Below are 13186 nucleotides of genomic sequence, written 5' to 3'. Positions count from 1 at the left end.
GGTTCTTTCTGTTTTCTTCCTATAGGTTTCTTGAGTTCCTATCTCTGGTGTCAGAAGTTTAATACTTAAAAAGAAAAAAATATAGCTCTAATATCATATAAGGTCTAGAGATATGGTTCTTTTATAACATAGATAAGTATAAAACAATTTTTTATAATCAGAATTTCAAGTTATTTGTGATTTCATTCCACATTCTATGAGTAGCATATACACATATACAAACATCTGAATAAAAGAAACCATAAATGCACAGTTAAAACTGATGTAGACAGACACAATGATCCAAAAAGTCATGCAGAAGATAATAACACGTACTTATTTACATTTGTTACATGTCAGGTATCCTAAGCTTTATTACATTCATGCTCAAGACTTCTGTGAGACAGTACTATGATCATCACTCCTGTGCAGACAAGTATGAAACTTGGTATTTTCATACTATAATTTTTATTTGAAAAATATATGCAATTTGTTCAGTGCATCTAAAAAATGAACTATATGCCAATCTGTTTTAAAGACACAATTATTCAAATAGAACAAGTTAAATAGATTTGATTGTGCTGACCTTCCTCTCAAAATCTACCTCTTACATTCTCAACTCCCTAGCTTAGAAACTTGCATAGCTATTTATTGTCTCCAAAAAAGGAACAAAAAACTCAAGTCAGACTACATAAAACTCTCTGGCATGAAGTTTTCAATATTTATAATTTATTAATTTTCCAGCTTTTCTCCACTTATATGCACAACAGATTAAGAGAACAGCAACAGTCTAAAATTATTCTGAAATGTCAATCTGACTTTTTTCGGGATGTAAAATTTACTGTCCAATTTAGGAAACAAAGTTAGAAAGTATGTCTGGAATACTAAAGTCATTTCAGAGGTCAGTGCTTTTTATAAATTTAAAATAGATGAGGTAATGAAAATAAGAAGATCTATTTTACTTATACTAAATATTTCAGTAAGATAATTCTAATGGTTAATAAACCCTTGAATAATGTTTATGTCAAAGTTTAGTACAATGCAGAATGAGCTAGTGAAAACTGTCACATGGCAACATTTCAAAAGATACTTACGCTAAAAAAATATTTAAAAAGCACTCCACTTTCTGAAAGTAATCATATAACGTTGTAAAAACGTTAAGACTGTGCCTCAGTCTCAAAATAAGCATTTTTTTCCAGTATTTTGTTTTTGTTTAAAACACAGACAACAAAAAGAACACAATGTTATAACATGCACGACTGTGAAGTGAAACTAGATAGTAATTAAAATCGTTCAGAATAGCTATAAGTCACCAAAAACTGCATGTTACTTAAAATCTACTTTATATATTTTTTATAGTAATGTTTTAAAAAATGATTTTAGTACAGACATTTGTGAAACATGTGCCTTTATTTTAATAAAACAGACTGTCTTACTGATTGAGCTTTTTCTATGTAAAAATATCAAAAGGTGACCCTGTCCTTATTTCTTTGATACACACACATGCACCCACACATTTACAATTTCAGATTATATTACTTTTGTAAAAGTATACTACATTGAAATAATTAGCAAATATTTGAAGATACAGCACTGTGTGCTTTTTCATAAAGCAAAAGGAAATTAACTGTTATCCTCCACAACAAAATAACAAGTTGTGATATTAAGAAAATATTTAGAGTACATAGTCTGGTAATAAAACACGAAAATCACAGTTTAGTAAAGGTTTTGAATAGGTGTTATAGAAGCAGACAAGTATGTGTTTCAATCCCAGCCTTACCAGAGACTAGCTGTGTAGCCTTGGGCAAGGATAACAGCTTAACCTATTTAAGCCTAAATTTTCTCATGTATAAAATGGAGATAACAATATTAACATATAGAATGTGTACTAAACGAGTACAAAGTATTTAAGAAAATACCCTTTAAACACTCAAATACTAAATAGTAGCTACTATTATTATTTCTGATATTGTTATCAAAAGCGGCTGTCAAAAGCAATCTATTAAATATGAAACATTTAAGAGCAATATTTACATTGGTTCACACGTTATTTTTCTAGAAATATTGTTCTACTGCAACAAATCATGGATAGTTCAGTCCCAAATGTTAAATTATTATAAAACACTCGTTTAAATAACAAAATTTGCTTTAGATAAGACCTTTATAACCAAAGGATATCATTCCAAAACCAGAAGAACCATGTTACATACATCCAAAATTTGGTTGCCAAATATATTCCAAGAGGCAATGCACTATGCATTGAATGATCAAAAAAGGATCTGCAAAACACAAGTTTTATAAAATTTGAGCTCTAGATTTCCTTGTAAAAAGGAATTATTTATTTAAATGAAAATTACACATGTTCCACATAGTAAACTCTGGTTTAACCAAAATCCAGACATCCAGAATGCTTAAATAACAAGACCATTTTTCATGGTAATCAATAATAAATGAGTTCACAGCTGAATAAGTGAGCAAGATTCTGAGGATCCTAATTTACCAACAGAATTATATTCTATTCTAGATATTTTTCAGCCTCAGAATTTCAGTCTACTTCTATTCTCTTAAGTCAATAATTCACTTCAGTATAGCTAGTAACTCTATCATTTAGCATATTATTCATCAAAGATGTATTATAATTTTGACAAATGAGTACAAAGCAATCCTCAAGTTTTTCTGTTTCATTATTTCTCCTTACCTACACACTCCTATTAAGCTTTTAGTACAGCTTTTCAAACAGAATGAACTGGTCAATTTAATGGATTTGAAGGTCATTATTTACAGAATTTAGAATTTGGGAAAAGTATTAATGAATTTTATTAAACATAGGCAGGATCAACTATCCATGTAGGCTATGTGTGAAGTCTTCCTATTTATAGGACCCCTTGGAGCCCCTAGAAACACTAAAATGAGATTAATTACCTAGAATTAAGCCTATTCCTGAGAGTTAACATACTCTATGTGAATTATTTTCAGAACTCTTTTTTTCTTTTTTGTTGGAAATTCAGGTGAAAACAAAGTACTAAAGGAATGGAGATTAGGTAGGAAGTTCTAGATCATAGACAACTATCTAGGTTTGCTGAATAGGCAATTTTAGAAAATGAGATCTAAGGAGAAAAAAAAGGGAAAGATCACAATGTTTTAAAGAAAAAAGAGGGAGGAGAAAATAAAAAGGCTGAGCGTACTTCATATGCTCAGACTGTACCTTACTACTAAAATCAAACCTCCTTCTTGCATATTGCTTATGACCAAAGAAAATATAACTCCTATGAAAAGGTAAGCTAAAGCTATAATTACCTAGAAATAAGCAATATGTATATTAGTTAGAGGTCAACGAACTCAATCTACTTCTACTGAAATGTTTTTAAATTGTATCTTAGACTTAAAAATTATGTTAGAGTTTGTCATTGAATATACCTCTAGAATTTCAACATTTCAACATTAAAAATTTAAAAGATTTCAGATATAAATCTGCCAAAATTCTTTAACACTAAATTAAGATGAAATATATTACATAAAGGTAGTATTCTAAACATACAAAACATTAATTTTACAAAGCAGCGTCCAAATTATATCTTTTCATGTGCAGATAAAAACATAGTTAAAAACAACACACTTACTTTGAAAGAAATTGTACTGTAGCCCAAACGCCACCATACATTAGCCCTTTAATGAGCCAAGAATCAATATTTAGGTCTGCTATAAACCCAACCAGCCAAATAACTAGGAAAGGAGTTCCTAGCATTACTTTCTGCCGAAATTCCTGCACAGAAAAAAAAAACAAAACAATTAGTCAGAAAGTTTGCATGTTTCAGGTAATCTGAATGTGAATCACTTTTATCTTCGTGGAAACATGCATCAGAAAGTGAAATTCATTCATTCAAATATGTTTACTATGCGCAGGCACTATTCAAGATGCTAGTCTCAGTCTTCTATAGACAATTTAAAAGCAGTTAAAATTGTGGAAAATGAGAGTATAAATTATAGGAGTGGGTCTAGATATCAGATAATAGAAGACAGCAGTATTTGCTGCTTGCCAACACGTGGATAAACTAGAAAACAGTTCTTGATGACACCACCCCATTAACAGGCCACTGATAACTAGAGATAAGACCAACTAGAATAACTTGATGTTCTAAGAGCTACAACAGATTAAGAATCCTGCCGATGCTTAGCCTGAAGAAGATACTTTGAATGACCTTAAAATGAAAAACCTTAAAATGAAATAGAAAACAAAATCAGTCTACAGAGTCCTAGAGTCCATAGAAGGAAGAGTATGTGCCCCTGAACACAGATCAAAGCAGAGCACTTAATACTTTGGAGGTAGTTCCATTTCATTTTTGTACTAGTCTAATTGCTACAAAGTCCCTACTTCTAAGTATAAAACCTATTTCCTTGTAACACATACCACAGTTGATAGGCAGCTATCAAGTCTCTGGAGTAACCTTAAGTGACAAAACAATTTAAGATATTCCAGCTGTGATTTAATAAAAGTCAAGGTATAAACATTACTTTCTTCACTATTTACCTTTTTGAAAGCTAAGATATTACATTTTTTGTAGCACCCTGTTTATACTGTTGGCCTCTAATGAAATAAATACTTTTTCATATAAATAAATGGCCATATCTTTCCCAATTTAGCCACTGTAATTCATTTTCTAAATAGTGTGTGCAATTTTAGCTTGAATAACAAACTTCAGAGTTTTAATTTTATGCTGTAGTAAAATAACCCTTCTGATTTGTTATTTCATCTCTAACACAGATGGATTTTATATCAGGACATTAGAGAAGGGGTGCCTGGGTGGCTTAGTCGGTTGAGTGTCTGACTCTTGATACTGGCTCAGGTCATGATCCCAAGGTCGTGGGATCTAGCCCTGTGTCAGACTCCATGCTGCATGTGGAGCCTGCTTAAGATTCTCTCTCTCCTTCTCTCCCCTTCCCCATTCACACTTTCACTCTCTCTCAAAAAAAAAAAAAAAAAAAAAAAAAAAGACACTAGGGAATATTTATAACTAGGGAGGACAGGGTGTATGGTTAAGTGTGGGTGGGTGTTGGTGGCAGAGAAAGTAGATGTGTTATTTAAAGAAGTATTTTCTAAAATTATCTGTAACTTGCCTTGATTTAAGGTACTCGTTCTCCCTCAGCAATAGCTACATTTTTTTCATTATTAAAAATAAAGATACAATTTACATACAGTAAAATTCACCCTCTCTTGGGTACTCTGAAGTTAGATTAATATACACAGTTATGTCAGCATGAAAATTAAGACACAGAACAGTTCTATCAAGTCCTGAAATACCTATGCCCCCAGACCCAGCCCGTAACAAACACTAATCTGATTTCTACCCCTATAGTTTTTCCTTTGCAGGAATGTTGTATACATGGAATCATACTGATGCACTCTTTTAAGTCTGGCTTCCTTCACTTCAACAATTCATTTGACACTCCCCCATGTTGTTGTGTGTATCAGCAGTTTGTTCCTTATTAATGCTGAGTAGTATTCCATTATAGGATGTATTACAGTTTACTTATCCATCTCCAGCTCAAGGATAAAGGTTGTTTCCAAATTTGAGGACTGTGAATAAAGCCATTATAAACATTTGCATACAGATTTCTGCATGAATGTAAGTTCATTTCACTTGGATAAATATCCATGTGTGGGGTTTCCAGAGTTGTATTTTTCTTTTCCAAAATGTTACTTACCATGTTATTTATGATACTGTAAAGATATTTAAAAAAAAAAAAAAGATGTAATGGTGATGTGCTGCTTTTGTAGATATGAAAAATCTATTTTCTCTTGAATTTTATTATGGAAACTTTCAAATATATAGTAAGTTTGAAAGAATTTTATGGTGAATACCTGTGTATCTACCATCTAGAGTCTGTAATTCAGTAAGCTATTTTTGTATTAAATTTAATTTTGAAACAACTGTAGGTTCACATGCAGTTGTAATAAATAATACAGATCCCAAGTACCCTTTACCCAGGTTCCCCCAAAGACTAACATTTTGCAAAATATAGTACAATATTTTGTACAATATCATAATCATGATGTTGACATTGATGCAGTTAAGATGCAGAATATTTCCATCACTACAAGGACTGCTCATGTTGTCCTTTTAGAGCAACTTCCCTCCTACTCTACCTTCACCTGTATATTAACCTCTGGCAACCATTAATCTATTCTATATTTCTATAATTTTGTCATTTCAAGAATTTTATATAATTGGAATGATACAGTATATAACCTTATGGGATTAGTTTTATTCAACATAATTGTCTAGACATTGATCTATATTATTGCATATATCCTTAGTTCACTTCTTTTTATTATTAAAGAACATTCCATGGTATGAATGTATCACAGTTTAACCATTCATCCACTGAAGGACTCTGGGGTTGTTTCCAGTTTGGGGCTATTATGAACAGAACTGCGATAAACATTTAGGTACAGGATTTTGTGTACATAACGGTACAGCTTCTGGGTTGTACGGTAAATGCATATTAAGTTTTTAAAAAAGAAACTCTCAAACTGTTCTCCAGAGTACCGTATTGTTTTACATTCCCACCAGCAATGTAGGAATCATCTGGAGTGATCTCTCTGTACCCTCACCAGCATTTGGTGTTGCTGCAACTTCTTTAGTTATTCTGATAGGTATATGATAGTAAGTCATTGTGGTTTTAATTTGCATTTCCCTAATGACTAATGATACTGAACATCTTTTCATGTGTTTATCTGCCATTTTTATATCTTCTTTGGTGAAATATCTTTTTGCCTTTAATCCACTTTCTAATTGGATTGTTTGATTTCTTCATTGTTGTGAAAATTCTTTATAGATTGTGCAAACTAGTCCTTTGTTGGATATATGGCTAGCAAATATTTTCTCCTAGTCTGTAGTCTGTCTTTTCATCCTAATTAACAGGGTCTTTCATAGGACAAAAGCTTTTCATTTTAATTAAGTCTAACTGATCCATTTTTACTTTCATGGATCATACTTCTCATGTGAAGTCTAACTCCTTGCATAGCCCTAAAGTTTTATAGTTTTGCATTTTACATTTAAGTCTGTGAACCATTTTGAGTTAACTTGTTTTTTGAAAAAAAAATTTTTTTAATCTTTTTTTTTTTTGAGAGAGACAGAGCATGAGCAGGGGAGGGACAGAGAAAAAGGGAGACACAGAATCTGAAGCAGGCTCCAGGCTCTGAGCTGTCAACACAAAGCCCAACGTGGGGCTCGAACTCATGGACCGTGAGATCATGACCTGAACCGAAGGCGGACGCTTAACTGACTGAGCCACCCAGGAGCCCCTTGAGTTAACTTTTTTATACAGTGTGAGGTCTGAGTAGAGGTTTATTTTATTTTTTTGTTTATACAGGTCCAAATGCTCTAGCATCATTTGTTGGAAAGGTTTTATTTTCTCCACTGAATTGTTTTTGCACTTCTATCAAGTCGATGGGCATATATCTCTGTGGTTCTATTTCTGGGGTCTCTATTCTCTTTCACTGATCTAGGAATTTGTTCCTCTAAGCATACCACACAGTCCTGATTACTATAGATATATAGCAGGTCTTAAAATTGCACAGAATGATTCTTTTTGTTCAAAATTGTCTTAGCTATCCTAGATCTATTGCCTTTCTGTATAGAATAATCTTGGCTATATAGACAAAAAAATCTTGCTGGAATTTTTTAATTACATGAAATTTGTATAACAATTTGGGCACAACTGACATATTTACTATTTAAAAATTTACATATTTTTTTTAAATAGGTTTCCCATCCAGCACAAAGCGCAACACAGGGCTTGAACTCATGACCCCTGAGATCAAGACCTGAGCTGAGGTCAAGAGTCAGACACTTAACCAACTCAGCTACCCAGACACCCCCCCATTTTAAGAACACAGTATATCTCTCCATTTATTTAGATCACCTTTGATTTCTTTCATTGGCATTTAAAAAAACTTTCAGTATATAGTTATTTTATGTGTGTGGTTAGATTTACACTTAAGTACCCAATTGTTTTGTGCAATTCTAAGTAATACTGTATTAATGTTGGTGTCTGCATGTTTATTACAGTATATAGAATAAAATAGGGGGCACGTGGATGGCTCAGTTGGTTAAGCATCCGACTTCAGCTCAGGTCATGATCTCAGTCCGTGAGTTCGAGCCCTGCGTTGGGCTCTGCGCTGACAGCTCAGAGCCTGGAGCCTGCTTCGGATTCTGTGTCCCCTCTCTCTGACCCTCCCTTGTTCATGCTCTGTCTTTCTCTCTCAAAAACAAATAAACATTAAAAAAGTTTTTAGAAATAAAATAGATTATACCCTGTGACTCACTAAATTCATTTATTAGTTCTAGGGGTTTACTTTACAGATTCCTTGGGATTTTCTATACTGACAGTCATGTCAACCACAAATAGGGACAATTTTTTTTTCCTTTCCGAACTATATGCCTTTTAATTTCCTTTTCTTGCTTTATTTCACTAGCTAGAATTTCCAGCCCTAAGTTGAATAAAAAACAGTAAGAGGGATATCCTTGCCTTGTCCTTGATCTTACTGGGAAATCAGTCTTTCACAAGTAAGTATGATATTAGCTGAAGGTTTTAGAAATGTCCTTTATAAAGTTCAGGAAATTTTCCTCTATTTGTAGTTCTCTTGAGAGTGTTACCATAAACAGACATTGACTTTATCAAATGCTTTTTCTGCATGGATATAATTATGAGATTTTTCTTCTTTGTTAATATGGTAGATTACACTGAATAATTTTGAATATTAAATGAGTCTTGCAGGGACGCCTGGGTGCTTCAGTCAGTTAAGTGTCCGACTTTAGCTTAAATCGTGATCTCGCGGTCCATGAGTTCAAGCCCCACGTTGGGCTCTGTGCTGACAGCTCAGAGCCTGGAGCCTGCTTTGGATTCTGTGTCTCCCTCCCTCTCTGCCCCTCCCCTGCTCTCACTCTGTCTGTCTCTCTCTCTCAAAAATAAATAAACATTGAAAAAATTGTTTTAAATAAATAAATGAGCCTTGCATTCCCTATAATACACCCAATTTGGTCATGGTACATAAGTCCTCTTATGTAATGATGACTTCTATTTGTCAACATTTTATTAAAAATTTTTGAGTATACTGTTAAACCCTGAATAATGGAGGGGTTAGGGGTACCAAACCCCATGCAATAAAAAATCTGCATACAACATCTGACTCCCCTAAAACTTAACAACAGCCTTTTATTTTGACCAGAAGTCTTACCAAGTAACATAAACAGTTGGCTAAACATATTTTGTATGTTATATGTATTATATATACACTATATTCTTACAGTAAACTAGGGAAAAGGAAATATCACTAAGATAATCATTAGGGAAGAGAAAATACATTACAGTACTATATAAAAAAAAAAAAAATCTAAGTGGACCTACACAGTTAAACCCATGTTGTTCAAGGGTCAACTGTATATTCATCAGGGATATTGGTTTATAGTTTTTTTTGTTTTTTGTTTTTTTTTTTTGGTAGCGCCATTGTGTGATTTTGATATCAGGGTAACATATATCATTTCCATTCTGCCTATATAAACAACTTGCCAATATTCTTACATGTGAAGTGAGTTTCTTATAGACAGTACATAGTTGGGTCATGCTTTATAATACAGAAAGCCAATATGTGTCTTTTACTTGGTATATTAGAATATTTTAATGTAATGAGATTACTGATATGCTAGTGTTTGTCTATAATTTTATTTTTTGTTTTCTACTTCTTCTCTATGGTTTCTCTGTTTTCTTTTTCCTGCCTTCTTGTGGGTTACTGGAAAGCTTTTTAGAATTCTATTTTGATTCATCTATAGTGTTTTTCAGTTTATCTCTTTGTATAGCTTTTTTAGTAGTTACTCTAAGTATTATATAAACATAACTTATCCCAGTATATACTGGTGTCATCATTTTACCAGTTCAAGAGAAATGTGGAAACTTTACTTGCCTTTATGCCTCTCTACCCACCCCTGATTATAAGTTGTCTCACATATGTTCTTTACCCACATTTAGATACACATCAAGCAGTATTATAATTTTTGCTCCATCATCAAACATAATTTAGAAGGTATGAGATGAGAAGTCCATGGTATTTACCCATAATTTGGCTTATCATGATCTTATATTGCAAGATCTTTTATCATTTCCTTTTTTTTTTTCTAATTTTTTTTCATTTCCTTTCTGTTTAAAGAACTTCTCTTAGCCATTCTTCTAGGGTAGGTCTGCTGGTAACAAATTTTCTTAGCTTTCCTTTATCTGAGGAAGGTGATGATTTCTCCTTCATTCCTGAAAGATATTTTTACTGGATACTGGGTTCTGGGTTGACAGTTCTTTCCATTCAGCACATGAAAAATGTGTGCCAGTTTCTTCTGGCCTCTATGGTTTCTGATAAGAATTCCAGGGTCGTCTGAACTGTTTCACCTCTGCTGGTAAGGGGATTTCAAGAATTTTATTTTTTGGTCTTTTGTTTCCAGAATTTTGACTATGATGTGTTCAGGCAGGATTTCTTTGAGTTTATTCTGTTTAGGGTATGTTCCAGTTCTTATTCTGTAGGTCTGTCTTTTGACAAATTTGGGGGTTTTATGGGCCATCATATCTTTTGAGTACTTTTTTAGTTCCACCCTCCTGCTCTTCTTCTTCTGGGACACCAAACATATCAATATCAGATACTCTGTTATAACCACAGGTTCCTTAGGCTCTGTTCATTTTTTTCAATTTATTCCCTTTTGTCATTCAGAATGTATAATTTTTATTGTTCTATCTTCAAGGTCACAGATTTCCTCTCTCCCCTCTATTCTGCTGCTGAGCCCATTCACTGAGTTTTGTACATTTGGTTATTGTAATTTTCAGTTTTAAAATTTCCATTTGGTTCTTCTGTATATTCTATTTCTATATTTCTATTTCTTTGCTGAGACTATTTTTCCTTTGTTTCAAGCATGTTCATAATTATTCACTGAAGTCTTTTTAATGGCTGTTTTGAAATATTGTGTCAGATAATTCTAACATCTCTGTCATCATGTTGTTGGTACCTACTTGATTCTCTTTTTATCAGTTTCAGATCTTCTTGGTTATTGGTATGATGAGTGATTTTCCTTTGAAACCTGGACATTTTGGATTTTGGGTATTATCAGACACTGGATCTTATTAAACCTTTTCTTTTAGATGGATTCCTCTGATGCAGCATGGCGGAAGGAGGGAGTGATGCACCTTCCCAATACTGCCAGGTGATGTGAATGAAGCTCAGATCTCAACTTGGACTCCACTGACACCCGAGAAGGGGGGGCTCCTAATTACTGTTGGGCAAAGGTGGAACTTCCAACTCTCACTATACCTCTACTTATACCTCCCTGGCTGGGAGGGTTAGAAGTGCCTCATTATTGTTTCCTCTGTGGTCTTCCCTGATAGAGCAGGGGATGGGACCTCATTAACGACCAGTGGGGGTGAAAGTGCCAAATCTTTATTTAGCCTTCTCTGACACCATCCCAGGAGATAAGATGGGACAGCTCATTACAGCCTGGTAAGGGTGGAAGTCTGATGGTCTTTGTTGGTATGATTTGGGATGGAGCCACAGTTTTTTTGCAATATTTAGCTGTGGCAGAAATTTATTTTCTAAAAATCTCTATATTGTTAAGCTGCCTCTTTTGTGGTTCTTTGGCTAAACAGGAGGATTTTGCTAGAGACTTTTTGTCTGTATTCATTTGTGATTCTAGGTTGTTGGCTTTGTCAGCTCCACTTTTGGGATATTTGAGGCAAAAAAAAAAAAAACAAAATAAAACAAAACACAGGAAACTAACCACTATGTCATTCTTCAGGTCCTGAGCTCCCTGACCACTCTGCCTTTTTCTCTCCATCTCCCAGAATCTTCCTACATTTAAATATTTTGTACATAATGTCCAGGTTTTGCAGTTATACTTAGTGGAGAAGTATAGAGAAAAGAATATCTACTCCATCTTCCCAGATTTATTTTCATATATATCAATAAACAATATTAAAGAGGACAATATGTGAGATTACCATTGTTAACAAAAGGGATCATGGGTTTTTAAGTGTTGAGAAATAATAGAGATTTCCCTCTAACTTATTGTTAAGCATTTATTTAGCCATAAATCTGCCTAACTAAAACTTTCTAACCTTAAAAATCCAAGAACTCTTGGGGTACCTGGGTGGCTCAGTTGGTTAAATGGCCAACTTTGGCTCAGGTCATGATCTCACAGTCTGTGGGTTCAAGCCCTATGCCAGGCTCTGTGCTGACAGCTCAGAACCTGGAGCTGCTTTGGATTCTATGTCTCCCTCTCTCTCTCTCTCTCTGCTCCTTCCCCACTCATGCATGCACACGCTCTTTCTCTCTCAAAAAAAAAATAAACATTAAAAAACATATAAAAAAATCCAACAACTTTTAAAACAGTTTTCTGAAATCAAGATTTTCTCTGCATCTATCTAATCTACTAGCACTGTCCAAAAATATTTTTCCCCCTTTGGGATGACTTACTTATTTTTAGAAAAATACTACTGAATCCTACATGCCACTGTTTCTTGTTTAAATACAGAACATACTGTACAGAACAGCAAATCAAGTCATGTTTATGACTTAAATATTTCTAATAGGAGGAAAAGACAACAATCTACATAATTACAAATACTTCGTTTCACAAAGCCCTCAACCATCATATATTTTTATTGAGTAATCTTTTTTAAAAATGTAGTGTATTTACAAATACTAAAGCAAAAAAAAACCAACAAAAACAAAAACAGGAATATTCAATTTCTGAACTGATCCCAGTAATATACAAACATTAATAAAACTGTGCTAAACTGTTCTCTCTTTTTTGAAAGAAATTAGGGGCGCCTGGGTGGCTCAGAAGGTTAAGTGTCTCACTTCAGCTCAGGTCATGATCTCGCGATCGGTGGGTTCGAGCCCTGCATCATGCTCTGTGCTGACAGCTCAGAGCCTGGAGCCTGCTCCAGATTCTGTGTCTCCCCTCTCTCTGCCCCTTCCCCGCTTGCACTCTGTCTCTCTCTCTCTTAAAAATAAATAAACATTCGGGGCGCCTGGGTGGCTCAGTCAGTTAAGCGTCCGACTTCAGCTCAGGTCACGATCTCGCAGTCCGTGAGTTCAAGCCCCGCGTCGGGCTCTGGGCTGATGGCTCAGAGCCTGGAGCCTGCTTCCGATTCTGTGTCTCCCTCTCTCTCT

At 34.2% G+C, this 13186-nt stretch overlaps 1 protein-coding gene across 3 annotated transcripts in view; it reads right to left on the bottom strand.

Annotated features, from left to right (window-relative positions):
• Positions 1–13186, bottom strand: part of ZDHHC17 (zDHHC palmitoyltransferase 17) — a 104436-nt gene that overhangs the window by 32736 nt on the left and 58514 nt on the right. For all 3 annotated transcript variants that reach the window (XM_081796219.1, XM_081796217.1, XM_081796218.1), the window contains 2 exons: positions 3600–3742; positions 2158–2258 (listed from right to left, as the gene is read on the bottom strand). In XM_081796219.1, the coding sequence (XP_081652345.1) occupies positions 2158–2258; positions 3600–3742 (244 nt within the window). The remainder of the gene's footprint in view (positions 1–2157; positions 2259–3599; positions 3743–13186) is intronic.

Source organism: Panthera onca, chromosome B4 (genome assembly GCF_046562875.1).
Source record: "Panthera onca isolate mPanOnc1 chromosome B4, mPanOnc1 haplotype 2, whole genome shotgun sequence".
NCBI classification, from domain to species: Eukaryota; Metazoa; Chordata; class Mammalia; order Carnivora; family Felidae; genus Panthera; species Panthera onca.
The sequence above is the reverse complement of the archived record's forward strand: the minus strand, read 5'-3'. Positions and strand labels throughout refer to the sequence as shown.